The sequence below is a fragment of the Artemia franciscana genome, chromosome 9 (assembly GCF_032884065.1).
Source record: "Artemia franciscana chromosome 9, ASM3288406v1, whole genome shotgun sequence".
NCBI lineage: Eukaryota > Metazoa > Arthropoda > Branchiopoda > Anostraca > Artemiidae > Artemia > Artemia franciscana.
This window is the reverse complement of record NC_088871.1, coordinates 20,295,038-20,309,919: the sequence shown is the minus strand read 5'-3', so window position 1 is coordinate 20,309,919 and position 14,882 is coordinate 20,295,038. Positions and strand designations below refer to the sequence as shown.

Below are 14,882 nucleotides of genomic sequence, written 5' to 3'. Positions count from 1 at the left end.
GAGGATGAAGAGGTAATATTAGGTACCAAAAAGTTCAACCAAATGAGTGGCTTCACTTACCACGGTCAAATTATAAGTGAGAATGAAAGATGTAAATGAAATGAAGATGTAAAAAAATGAAAAGATGAAATGTAAATGAAAAGATGAAATGAAGATGTAAAAAAAAATCATATAACCTAGATGCAGGGTGTTACTTTGCAGTCAAAAAAAACGTTTGAAAGAATGGGAAGATATCAAAATAAGATTATGATACTAGAGATCATGGCAATAACAGTTGGCAAGTATGGCTCTAAACCAAGGGCTATTCAGAATGTTGAAGAACATATTCTCGACATTATTCAGAGGAATTGTGTACACATAATTTTAAATAGTAGTTTCAATGATAATAGGTCAAACAGTAGGCTATACAAAAAGTATGGTTTGATCCCAAGTTCTAGGGCCATGAGGAAAGTAATTTTAAGACAGCTGCACCACACAGCACGTCCTTGAACAGAGTGGGAAGTTGTCATAAGAAAGGATTTAATGAAAATAGAATATGAACAGCAGGAAGTAAATAGTGAATCTTTGAAGAGATTGGGGAACAGGAGAGTCTACGTAGCTGTGCTGGCCTTAGCAATTGTATAGTTTATAAATAAATGTAAACCTTTTTAGAAAAAAATGTAAATTATGAGAGACCATTCATAGGGGTGAAATGGAACCTTCGAATATCATTATTTAAGAAATAAGTCTGTAATGTTTTTTTAGATTTTTCTATCCTGTTTTGATTTATTGTTCATCAATTCGGGAAAAATTTCATGCCAAATCATAAGTTTCTGTGAAATTAATGAGTCAATATTTGTACGTCCCTACAAAACGTGGCCAGAAGAACATATAAATTTTATATGTTATACACACACTATTTGTTATACATAAAACACTCAACTAGGTAAAAAACAAAGAACAATGACTAACCTGATTCTGTATACAATGGCTTCATCAGCATCAGTAGCAAGATCTTCATCTTTAGCTCTTTTCTTGAAATGACTAATTATACCGTAGCCAAAAAGATACAGGCCGAAGAAAAACAAAAAGTTGATCTAAAATAGAAACTTCGTTACTGCATTCTACATTTGGTTACAACAACACTATCGCAAGAGGTGAAGAGCCTGAAAAATAATTTCTTAATTTTTTGGTTTCTATTTGTGAACAATTGTTCATAGCCTATAATTGGAATTTTTCCTTGGCCTAAAAACTAACAGTCAAGACGAAATTTAATGTAAAAACTCTGATTTGCAGCTGCTACCAAAGTCGAAAAAATCATGTATAAGAAAACTTGGAAAAAAAACAGATGCTTCCAAGTATTTTGAGCACTAAATAAATATAGGGAAGTGAATTAGACTGAGCTCATGGGAGCGGGTTATAATTTTTAGTTGTACAAATCGCTGATTTTTTTGCAAATTACTGCAGCTGAGTTACCCTGTGCTTGACTTGGACTATAGGCAGAGGCAGCCTTACTGGTGCGCGAAGCCTTGTATAGCCGCCACTGCGTGGGGCGTAACGTCATGGTCATAATACAGCAGGAGCAGTAAGAATGTAACTTCCAGCGGGAGTAGTATTAATGTGATTCCTAGGGTTCATCAGGAACATTGTGATTTTTACAAGATAGCAGACAACAACCGCGCAACAACAAAGAGGGCTGCACACGTTCTATTGCTTACAAGTTATATTGCATAGTTACAAAATCACTCATATGATTTTAATTTTTAACACATTGGGATCTGTTAGTGCAGTCGCACCACTTGCCACCCCCAAAGGCTGGCACTGACTGTAGGTCTTGATAAAAAGGCTGCTAGGATTTTAGTAAACTTCAACTTCCAAGCCCAACCTGAATTATTTTCAAATTCAACAGCTATTTTGCTTGAAAGTTTCAAACAATACAAGCAGGGAAAGAATAATAGTGCAAAATTAAAAAATGTCTTCCACAGCCATCACTTGGGCTGTAGATCTACTTCTTGGTAAAAGTACAGTACAGAAATCAGATAGCAGCAGAATTGATTTGCTCACTCTGAAGGTTTTCTCTTGTCTTTTGTGTTTATTTCTCATTACAAATTGGTTCATAGTACTAATGAAAAGCCAATTTGAAGAAAAAAAAATCTGAAAATCTTTTAGGTAGCTTAGGGTAATATCTGGCCCTGTTGGGGACAGAGGATTGGTTGGGAGAAATACAACAGCAGAAATTACCACATTTAGAAAGAGATTTGAAATGAGAATTTAATGCTGTTTTTCTCCAATCTGATAGTTTTTTACTGTAGCTTCCTTTTTTCTGAGTATTATTTTTTAAATTATCTTAAATCACAATTGCCAGTGACAAGGAGAGGTTCATCCTCCTGTACAATATTCCTGGGTGAGTGATCTCGTGGTATTACTTTCTGTGTGTGGACAAAGAGGCATCCGAGTTGAATTTTTACTCCATGTCTCCTCTGTCAACACCCACTGACTTCTAAAATGCTTCGATGAATTTTGCCTGGACTGCTCCTTCATTTAGACAGTTCCACAAGGGGACACCTTGGGGCGCAAAGAAGTTAGATTGTTCGTTGGTGTTTGTAGGTAAACTATTGTAGCTTCTTTGAGTGTCCCCTAGTGATTTTTGATTAACTGGAGAGAAAGGTCATTTCCTGTCTCCATATCCAGAAATTTCTTTATCATTTATTACATCTCTGTGATTCCTGCTGTAGGTCAAATTTTGCAGATTCAGCTTCTTTAGGTATTCATCATACTGCAGGCAATTCAAGTTGTTCAGGAGCTTAGTAGCTCTTCTTTGGACCTTCTCTGGTCCCTGTTTGTCCATTTCATAGTGGGGATGGTTAGCTATGGATCCAAATTCAAGTTTTGGTTGTACTAATACTGTGGCCAACAGCTTCTCCATCCTTTTAGGTTTTCTAGTGACGATGCTTCTTTTTATCAGTCCAAGTGCCATGTTAACTCCTACAACTTGGTACTGAACATGTCCGTGGAACCTTAATGTACTGTCTAACATTATAATTAAACAGGTGTTACTTCTCGTGAAACTTCCATTACTATCTTGAGATGAATTTTGGTAAATTCCCAAACTGTTGGAAATTAGGTTTTATTGCTCCCATAAAATAAGAAAGGTAACAAGCAAGATTATGATGGTGTCCAGCCCATTACTCTTACTCCAGTTTTCTCCAAGTTATACGAAAGCTTTTTAGCCGAATGGTTGTAAGCAAAAATAATCACAAATGTTGACCAACAACAATTTGGAAACTTACGCACTACATCTACCAACCGCTATCTTGTTCTCCTTATGGACACAATATGTAACACACTTGAAAATCTCAATACCTGGCTCAATGTTATCGCAGTTGACATACAAAAAGCTTTTCATTTAATTAACCACAATATATTGGTAGAAAAACTATCTAATGACTTTCAAGTTGACCATTATTTAACTAGGATAATTGCGTCTTTCCTCTCTAATAGAACGTAAATCGTAAAATACCTGAATATATATATTATGATCCCTTCCCAATTTATAATGGTTTGCCCCAGGGAACCCTCTTAGGTCCAAGTTTATTTCTTGCAATGATGAACAGCCTTGGTGTCGATTTCCCGTATAGATGGAAATTCGTTGATGATCCAACTATCTTAGAGACATGTTTCAAAAATTTGAAAAGTAACCCAATGGAAATCTTGAATCGATATATCAGCTGAAGTTGTTACTACTGATATGAGATTCAATCCCTTAAAGTCAGCGGTTTTAACCATTAATTTCAACTATTAATCAAAGTCTCCCTTCTTTATCGTGTCCAATCCCCCCTAAAATGTCAGTTACCATTATGAAGTTACTTGGTGTTACCATCTCAAGCAACTTAAAATGGGATTGCCATATTAAAATGAGATTGCAGTTTTCATTCAGCGGCCATCGGGTGAACATCGTCTAAAAAACAATATCCCAAGTGAAAAACACGGTGATGAAACTTGCATTAATTGGATAACGATAAAGGACTTCTTTGTGAATAATTTTGTACTCTTTAGATACTATGCTGGTATGTCTTTTAGCAATGACTTTTTGATTGGAATAGTGGCTATTGATTGAAGTTTATAATAAAGATTGAAATTTGTAATTAAGAGTTAGAAACCAGTTATATCAGAATTAGTAAAAAATATTTAATCTTTGGCGGTTGTTTGTTAAAGGTTATTGCTAATGTTCCCTTAAAAATTAATTTTCCCTCGAAATGTCCATTGAAGGAAGAGCGAGCGCTCCATTTTCAGAATAAATTAATTTCGAGTTGAACCTGATGCTTCGCTTGACTGGTGGAATGTATTTACAGGACGTAGATATGAGAAATAGCTTTCGAATGAGCTATTAAGCATCTCTCTATGATGCTCTGGTAGCCTGTTGAAAAAAACAAACAAAAAAAACAAAAAAAAAACAGGAGACAGATCAGTGCTACCAATGCAAAAAATTGATTTTTCTTGTTGTTCAAGGAATGGGACTGTAATCCTTTGTTGTTGTTTTTTTTTTTTTTTTTTTTTTTTTTTTTTTTTTTTTTTTTTTTTTTTTTTTTTTTTTTTTTTTTCACTGATTATCTAGGCTCATTTTTTAAACCATGTCTTGGGAAAAAATATATTTCAATATTAAAATAAAGAATTAAAGATCTATATTTAACAAAATTTACAAAAAGAAAAGACACTCTTTTCTCGTCTTTCTTCCATTCCGAAGTTATTCTTTCCTTAAGTTAAAAGAGTTTAAAAGATAAAAAGCGAGAAACAATACTTAAACAAAATCAAGATAAAGTGTGAACAAAATACCAAATTTTCAAATTTTCAAAGTGTATGGGAAAGGAAATAAAAAGTAATAAAGATTTAAAGAGACAACAGGAGATTTTGACCAAACAGAAAGTGAAAATTTTCCTCGCGTATTCTTGCGTTGTAACAAGATCATACCTGAGTTTAGAACCGTGATTCCCTGCATTAGACAAAGGTCCCACATGTGGGGCAAGGTAATATATTGATAGGTCATGTATAGGGAATGCATCCTTTGGATGTCTATACTTTACAGCCGTAATTTTGAAAGAAAAACAATTATGTAAATGACACAACATTCAAATACATAAAAATCATGTTTGCAGCAGTAGCTGCAACCTATTAAAGAGCAAACCGCAGCCCATAGTAACGACAATTTAAAAAAACGCGTTTAGAAAAAAAAATGGCGTAAGAAATATTGTATTCTATAAAGTATTTTCAGTACTAAGTCTAATTGTCACCTAATTTACACAAATTCTCGCATATTCTCTAGGGAGTGTTTTCTGCAAGCATGAATTGTTTCATGGTTGGAACGGGAGCTACAACCTAGTAAAGAGCAAACCAGAGCACATAGTAACCAAAAGTTAAAAAACGCCTTTTGAAAAGAAAAACTGCCTAGTGAAAAAAAAAATGACATCTGACACTGACACAGGAATGATAACTATTATTTCGGTTCGTCTTACAAGTAAAAGTTTATTGCAAAAAGAAATTTATAGTAATCTCAAAAAAAGTTTGAAACCCCTCGAAAATGGTGTCAGATGAAAAGAAAAAGTGTACCATTGGAATCGGCATGGTTGAAAGCCTTGTACAGGGAAATTACAGTCCCCCTCCTTGAACAACAAGAAAAATCAAATTTTGTGCATTGGTAGCACTGATCTACCTCCTGTTTTTTTTTTGTTTTTTTTTCGTTTTTTTTTCAGCAGGCTACCAGAGCATCATAGAGAGATGCTTAATAGCTCATTCGAAAGCTATTTCTCATATCTACGTGCTTTAAATACATTCCACCATCTGCAAGTGCCATATGGCACTTTGTGCCATTTCTAAAGGAATGGGGCTAGGAAGCTACCAAAACACTGCAGACATATTTTTTATAAATCATATAAAAAATATTAATCATATCTACTTTTTCTCTATAAAATTACCAAAGCTACCAAAACACTGCAGACAGATTTTTTATAAATCATATAAAAAATATTAATCATATCTACTTTTTCTCTATAAAATTCACCATCTGAAAGTCCCAAATGACATTATTGAAACCATGTCTCAAGCGGAAAAGTTGGGGCTAGTGGGCATCCAGAACTTCTTAGAGAGATGTTTAATGGCTCATTTGAAAACTATTGCTCATATTTACTTGCTTTTTATCAGTTCTACCATTCGTAAGTGCCATATAGCACTGAAAACTGCACTTTTGGTGTCATTTCTTAAGCGGAAAAGCTTGTAAGTATAAAACGATGCCATTGTAATAGTTATGGTCCAAAGCCCTTTGCTAAAGATCTACAAGAACCCCTCCTGTATACTCCCCTCCCAGCCCCCTTAGCAAGTCTCATTAGTCTGTTGGGAGAATTCACTATGAACTCTTTATCACGGTCAGCCGAAGTTCGGGCTTAAGTGATTAATGGAACTCGACAATCCCATGTTAAAATTGAAAAATATATATTTAAAAAGTACTCAAGTATTCATTGGCGGAAGATACCGCTTTTAATATCAGGCCGTAGCTTCTTGAAGATGCTACGAAATGTTTGCTAGAATTTTGCTCTATTTCCTCTAATTGCTTAGAAATCTTAGAAAATGTCTAGCTCTTTTTCACAAGTGTACTCTGTGAAGGATATTGATTTTAGAACAAAATCGGTACTATCATAAGCAGAAAACAATAGCCTGTAAGATGATTGCAACCATTTTTTGATGTATTTTTCCTGTTTTCGAGCAGTCCCATAGAATATTTTCAGCTACCTGAAATTTTTACAAGTTTTTTGCCAGAAAGAATCGTTTCAGATTGACAATAACACCCCTAGCGACCAGATTGACAAGCTGGTATAATTAACCTGCTATTTCCGCCAATGAATAAGTGCTATTTGAAGGGTTTTTGACAATCGACGGTCTCTAGAGAATTGGGAGACAGAAGGCTATCCTAACTTCAATTTTGAACCTCAATGTTTTCAAGTTCACTTAATCACAGCCTTAAGAGGAAGAAATTCATTGAAGAACAAGTAACTGAATCTCAAAATTCCAAATGACTATTCCTTGGCGTACCCCCTCCCCTCCTCCTATTCACAAAAGTTGAGCTTCACCAAATGTAATTTAATGCTCTCACACTTTATAATAGAAGCTTTTAGTAACTCAATGTTTTATAATAGCCAATTACAAATGTATTTGCTGAATAAGGTCCTACACGAAGAAATAGATAAAATTTGATCATCAGCCACCATAGTTCAGTTACTAGCACGTTAAGCTTTGAATCAGAATAGCAAGGGTTCAGTTCCTAAATCAGGCATTTTTATTTCAATTATGGTTATCTACCTTATATATGATTATTTATCAGCTAGTTCACTATTGTTGTTAATTTTCTTGTGAATTGTGAAATGTTCCATACACTATTTTTGGAACAAATTACGCCCCTGACCCCAACCCTTTGCCACTTAGGGGTTGTAGAAGTGTAGGCATATGGTTCTGGAATGACTCAAAGTTGTATCTTCAAAGAGGGTTACTTGTTGCTAAATTCTATTAATATCATTTCCTTATTTTACTATTGAAAAAACAGAATAAAACTATTTGTAGTGTATAAAGAGAAATCATAGCACTAAGAACTTATCAGCATTTTTTTTTTTTTTTCTGTGATATTTTGCTGGTTGTCAAGTTACTTTCCAACTTTTCTTGTTTTTGCTATTCCACACCTGTATGTCTAATGGTTTTATATGTATATCAGGGGGAAGGGGGGGAGATGTTTAGTGAAATAATTTAGACATACCAAAACTTTGCTGAGGTTTTGAAAACCTAAAAAATCTTCTTTAGAAAAATAGTTAATCTTTCCTAACTGTCAAGGTTGCCCACCTTCAAAAATCGTTCACCAACACCTTCAAACACCATTTTGTGTAACATGGATTTCTCAGCATTATTTGAAAACAATCAGAAATTTAATCATTTTTTCAACTGAAAGTAAGGAGCAACATTAAAACAAACAGAATTATTCAGGTGCTGTCCCCCTTAAAAAATTAAAAAAATCATTGCAGTGTTGCTTCTGCACTAAATTTAAATTAAAAATGGGCAAATATTAATTTTAAAAAGCAAAGTTTTTCCAAGAGAAGCAAAGAGCAAAGTTGAAACTTGAAATGAACAGAACTTATTGCTTCACAGTTTATTTGACTTATACCAATAAAGCTAGTACAAATAAACCAAACAATCATATTTCCCTATGTTTGTAGGATTATAGAAAACTAGCACTTCACTGAAAAAACAAAACAATAAAGGAGTTTTCATACAGTAAAAGTAAACCAATTAAGGCCACTTTTTACAGTACTTTTTTTTAGAAATACTAAAGTGTATTTCTTACAATTAAAGACTATTTATTACTCACTATTGGTATTATAGCTGGTGAGACCAAAATGTTACCTGATAAGTCAATCCAATATTTATGTATGCTATTCAGTGACTTTGCGGCTATTAAAAAGGTATTTATTTTTATACTTATGTTTTTAAGATAATTTTAATTGCATACTGAAAGTTAATGACATCACAGGTAGTGTAAAACTATAAAAAGCTTTTATAGATTAGTAAGCTGTTGTCAGGCTATGCACTCACTTTTAACTAAAAAAATCAACATTCTTGTTTTATATGCTTGGTTTCTGTGTTTTCAGTAAAGCACTAGGTTTCTATAATCTTACAAACATAGGGAAATATGATTCTTTGGTTTATTTGTACTAGCTTTATTGATATATGTTGGTTTGTTTGTACTAACTTCATTGATATATGTTAGATAGCCTGTGAAACATTAATTTTTGTTCATTTTAAGTTTCCTTTTTACTTCCCTCAAAAATCTTTGCTTTTCTAAATTAATTCACATATTAACCCATAAATATAGAACTGCCTCTATGCATAATACCATGCTGACTTCTGGCTATTTTTGATTCTCTAAATATTTCTTTTGAGCACCTCCAAAAACAGAATTTACATAAATGCATTGAGAATTATTGCTGTAATTTGTTGCATTACTGAATGTCAGTGCTACCTGTGAGACATGTTCCTCTGTATCAGCATTCTCTGTGGATTTTTTGGGTTTTTTTTTAGCTTAGATACAAACAGGAAAGTAATTTTAAGACTCGAGCAGTTGGTTTTCCCCTTCCAATTGACATCACTGTCAATTTTTTATTAATTCAAGGTTTCTGCTGCAGTGATGCCAAGAATTGTTAAGATTTTCTAAATATTCTTTGTCAAACAATGCCCAATGGGTAAGTTAATAATTATAACTTTAGTTTTCAAATTCTTTCAAATTAAAAATACAGTTGCCATTTAAATGTGGGAATTTGTCACAAAATAATGTTAAACAACCTGTGATAATACTTTGACTTGATCATAGGCAGCACAATATGCTGCCTATGATTTTAGCTTTAGATAAATCGTAGAACTTTCGAGTTCTGTTCATTCACTTGTAGACCATTTGATTCACACTGGGTGAGGAAGTCCGTAAAAAGTCAGGTCAAACTGCTGCTTTGCAACTGCATGGACTGTGTGCTTGAGAAGTGCAGACAAGTCGTCAACAAACTCAAAACGCTCCTTGAATATTGATAAGATTGGATTGACGACGGCAAAAGATAAAAGAGCATCTAGTTTCATTCCTTGGGGCAGTTGGAGGTTAGTTCTGGCAACTCAGAGCAGGTATCTTCAGCAAACAAAGGACAGACTGATTGCAATCTGCCCCATAGAAATTCTCTCACTAATAGCATTATTTGATTTTTAGCTCCCATCTCTTCCAGATTTGTCAATGTGGTCAGGTGTTTGATAAGGTCGAATGCGTTTCCATAGTTAGACAAAAAAGTAAATCGGCAATACTATTAGAAACGTTCAGCAACTTAAAGACTAAGTGGTACATTTACACCAGATATACTGGCGTCCTACTGCCTGCAACCATATTGGTACAGATTTATCAAAGGCGTAATTTGTTATAACAGAGAATGGCAAATAGAACCCTCAGCTACCTTTGCTAGGTTGGGAGTTATTGATATGGGAATAGGGTAACTTAAAGTTTGGTACAACTTGGACATACGTGCCTCTAAAGGTCTCTAAAAATAATTGTTCTGAGAAAATTGGTTTGTTACTTATGCGATTGGCTTGGCAAGGTGAGTATTCTTTCAGTAATTTAACGGGGAGTTCACCTGGGTATAAGGCAGTTATTATGTAGCCGTCCGACTGCATATAAAACTGCCATTTCCGACACCCCTACGATTCTGTCCATACTACAGTTATTAATAATGTCACTCACTTGTTTGTCACTTATGCCTGAGTAAGCAGTATAACTTTGAGTAAAAATTTATTAGTTTCAGAGGCTTTGATTAAACTACCGTCTTTACTGATTCATACTTCAGTTCCTTTCTTATTTCGACTAAGCTGTTTTACCACGTCGTGCCACTGGATTTTGTCAAGTTTGTAGCTATCTGCTGTATTATCTCATGCATTATTGTATCTCAAGATGAAAAATGACAAAGAGGAGGAGTGCACTATCACAAATGCAATTATCATAGTGTAAAATTGCATAAAATAAGGAATCAAATTGTACAATTCTTTTTTTAATAGTGCATCCTTCTAAGGAGGCACTCTCAATCACTAGTGCCTTTCTATTAAATGGATCAAGAGAATAGAATATGATTTATTGGCTAAAATAGCACACAAGCTAGCATAAGCAAGTCAGAACAATTACAATGATAAAATAAATGTTAAGGGACAAACATAGTTGCAAAGTTAAATCAATTATTAAAATGCAAAACAAAATAGGGAATGAAAGAGTTTTTGTACCTCATTGTCAACATTTGGGGACACAAGTCAAGTTGAGTATTTGGAGTTCTACAAGCATTAGGTCTTGTATTGGGAAGGATTGGGGGGTTTTCTTTGAAGGGAGGAAGAAGACATCAATGATAGTCAGAACTAAGGCACTTGTGCCCAAAGTTCATGGTAAGGAAGTGACATCATGATTCCAATGTAGTGAGTTCAAGTCTAGCCAAACCTTCATTATAAGTAGTATAGGATATCCCCAGTATAATTTTAATAGCTCTTTTTTGAATGCTTTCAATTTTAGAACATAAGGATTTGGTCAACCCAGGATGCCAGACAGGCCAAGCATATTAAAGAAAAGGTCTTATATAAGAACAACAAATTATTTTAAGGTTCTGGATTGATATGGAGAACTGTTTGAGAAGGGAGAAAGATCTAAGGAGAAAACCACCTGTTTTAAATAAGTGAAAAGAGTGAGATTTCCATTTAAGGTCATTGTCCAAGTGCACACCAAGCAGCTTATCCATGTTTAAATTTGGAATGCAAAGGTAATTATTGATAGGGGGTATATTTTTTAAAAAGTAGAATAGCATTAAACTGCTTTTTGGTATGCTCAGATTGAGTTTAATATTGTCAAGATCATTCTTTAAGTTGTTAATGAGTGAGTCAAGTTTAATGCCCAAATTGTTAGAGGTTTGACAAAGGTTAAGTAATGTTGAATCATCTGCAAATTTAAAAGTGTTGTCAAAGTTTGGTAAAACATTGTCAAAAACAATTAAGAATGCTAAAGGACCCAATTTAGTCCCTTGGGGTGCTCCACAGGAAATCAAGATAAAACCTGATGAATCTCCATTAGGGAGGACTACAAATTGCTCACAACCAGATAAAAAACTAGCTACCACGCATAAAACAAAATCTCTGACACCTAAAGCCCTTGCATTATCAATAACTGTCTGATTATCTAAGTTGTCAAAGGCTTTACTAAAATCAGCAAAACCAGTCTAAAAATCAACAAAATCAACATAGGAACTACTTAACTCAAGGTGTTTGAAAACAGTGTCAAATATATAACATAAACAATGGATGGTGCTACGATTTGACCTAAAGCCAAACTGATTTGGGTTCATTTTATCTTGAATTTTGTCAAAGAGGAAATTGTAAATAAAACTTTAAAAAAAATTTGAGAAAATAGAGGTTTTTGATATTGGTCTTAAGTCAGAGAGAACTTCTGGGGTCTTGTTTTTTGGTATAGGTGATATAATAGCTTGTTTAAAACACACTGGAAAAATACAATCTACAAAACATTGGTTAAAAATTGCAGTTAGAGGTACACTTGAATAATGGGCACATTTCACAATCAATTTGGTAGGGATATCACCTGGGTATACTGACTTATTTATATCAAGATTTTTGAGTCTAAGCAGGGTCTGATGTATTTCAATCATAGGAATTTTACTCATTGCACTGTTGGCTGGCATATTTTGGAGTGGCAGGTGGGTTTTACAAGTTGAAGTAAAATAATCATTTATGATGTCTGTACTCACAGGGTTGCCATTACTATTCAGTAAGAGACACTTAGAAGAGAATTAGCCTTGTTTTAGTTTATCTGCATCCCTTTTCTCCTTATGTCTGTAAACCAACCTTGGGCAGAAAACAGCACATGAGAGCAGCTTTTTAGAAAGAAATATTAACAGGCTAATAAAATAAAAAAAAATACCCCAAGGATATACAGAAAATATGGCTGATGGATTTCTCATGAAATACCAATATTTGGTGCTTTGAGCTAACTGTTGACAAGATATCAGCATGGCCTGAAAAAAAATACAAATCACCAAAGTCAGCAAAATTCCTTGTATATAGTCTTAGACTATGTACAAATATTACAAGAGGTTGAGATACATGTAATATCAGAGCAACTTTGAAAATATAATCCCTAATAGAAAATTTGGTAAAATTCTAGTTAATTGACTTCTTGCTATCTCAGGAAGGGTTTAGGTTAGGAAAATGAAACTTCCAGAGATGTGTCTACAGGCTAAAGTATGTCCTGGGAAGATATTTTGAAGTACCTACCTCTACTCCTTCTCTCTCAAGAGGGCCCTGACCTTCAATGACTTTTAAAAATGTGTGTTATAAAAGTAAAACCTTGAAAATAGATCTCAGGGCCTCTAGAAGGCCCTGAACATTGCCTACATGACAGGTCTATACTTCTTGAAATTTTGACAAAACAACATTTTACCTTAATTTTCAGTTACTAGTCACTTTTTCTCTGCATTTAGTTCTGAAAATGCAATTCCTGTTATTTGAGTAGAATTTTGAGCCACATCAATGTTTTTTTTTTTCAAATTTCAGGAAATGTATTTGCATATCCTTAAAACCTTATAAAATGGAATTGAGCAAAGTTAGGAAGCTGAAAACAATATTGTTCTACTTCAATTAACCAGAAGATCTATTTTGCAAGGTTTCACTTTTATAACACACATATTTTTGAAGGTCATTAAAGGTCAGAGCCCTCTAGAGGGAGAAGTAGTGGAGGTAGTTGCTTCAAAATACCTTCCCAGAACATACTTTAGTATGTAGATTCATCCTTGAAAGTTTCATTTTCCTAACCTAAACCCTTTCTGAGATAGCAAGAAGACAATTAACTAGAATTTTACTGAAAATTCTTTAATGCAATGACATAGCCTATGTCAAGGAAATGTGTCATTATGCTTTTTTGTCAGAAGGGGCCATTCAGAGAGCTGTTGCCAATGAGTTCCAGAGAAAGGGGCATTACGGGGAATTATAACCAATTATGCCCCAATATTACCTGTATAACCTATCCATTCCTTAAAGTATAAGTCACTTAAATCAGTAGGTCCTAACTTTAATAACCTAGTAAATAAAATTCGAGTAACTTGCAATTTTACGCCAAAATTCATGCTTACAATTAAGATCCTGACATTATTATGAAAAATCTGTTCTTGCACAGTCGTTTCTTCTTCATCAGGAATATCCATGAATCAAAATTTAAATTTGTCATGCCCATAGGATTTTGAATTTTATGCTTTTGATGAGGTAGTTGCTGTTGTTTGAAGGGTTCGACCAATATTGTCATATGCGTTCGTATTACTGTGGCTTACTCAGTTATTCTGTGGCTTTTGTAATCACTAGCTTGCTTGGGTGTTATTTCAGTCAATATTCATTGGACCAGAGCAGTATTACTTTGCTAGTAGGCTGCTAGTATTTCCGTCGCCTCCCCCTATGAGCCAAATTATAAATTCCCATCGTGGGAGAAAACAAGCAAAACCTAAAACAAATAGATGAAACACTGGATTTGTCTATTATGAGATGTGAACAACCTGAACCTAATCACTAAACTTTCAAGTCTTGGAATGCCTTCCAAAATTACTATCCCTTTGTAAGTCCTTCAGTAAAAAGATCCTTTATTATTTATGTTGATTCAGTCTTTTCTCCCAAAATACCAATAACCCAAGGACTTCCACAAAGGGGCAGTCCTGAGTAGGCTCTCGTTCTCTTCAATCCCCTGGGACATGAGCCTCCCCAATTCTAATATAAAATATCTTGATGACACATCATTATAAGCAGCTGAGACTGTACAATTAAATTGCAAAATTGACTATTCCCGATTGAGAATTTTCCCCAAAATATTATTTACCCCTTGCACCAATCAAGACTACTAACATTTATTTCCACCAAACGTGTAAAATAGTTCCTGCAGACTACTGCTACTACTACTACCAACATTGCAATGCAGCACTAAGCTGCCCAAGGTGAACACAGCTGCGCATGTCTTCTATCCCAATCTGCTTAAAGGCTCCCTCTTTACATCCTCAGAAGATGCTCCCATTTCCCTTAAATTTTTCGTTACGGCCCCCTTCCCCTGCATAAGAGGAAGAGCGGCTTTTTGTTTGACTCTAGACATGTTGTACGACATAGATAATCTTGGATAATTTGTCCTCCTTCATCCGTAGAACTTATCATTGTCATCTCAGCCTTTCTCGCGTTATAAACCTGGAAAGCACGTTTTTCGTAAAGCTTACAGTTTGAGATACGGTCAGTCAGTCTGGTAACCAAAACAATCCGTAGGCATTTTC

At 34.4% G+C, this 14,882-nt stretch overlaps 1 protein-coding gene across 1 annotated transcript in view; it reads right to left on the bottom strand.

Annotated features, from left to right (window-relative positions):
* The window catches only part of LOC136031117 (limb region 1 protein homolog), a 56,780-nt gene extending 42,936 nt beyond the window's left edge, over positions 1-13,844 (bottom strand). The window contains exons 1-2 of the mRNA XM_065710429.1: positions 13,713-13,844; positions 952-1,076 (exon numbers count right to left, since the gene is read on the bottom strand). Of these exons, the coding sequence (XP_065566501.1) occupies positions 952-1,076; positions 13,713-13,784 (197 nt within the window). The 5' untranslated portion in view covers positions 13,785-13,844. The remainder of the gene's footprint in view (positions 1-951; positions 1,077-13,712) is intronic.
* Between the last annotated feature and the right edge of the window lie 1,038 nt (positions 13,845-14,882).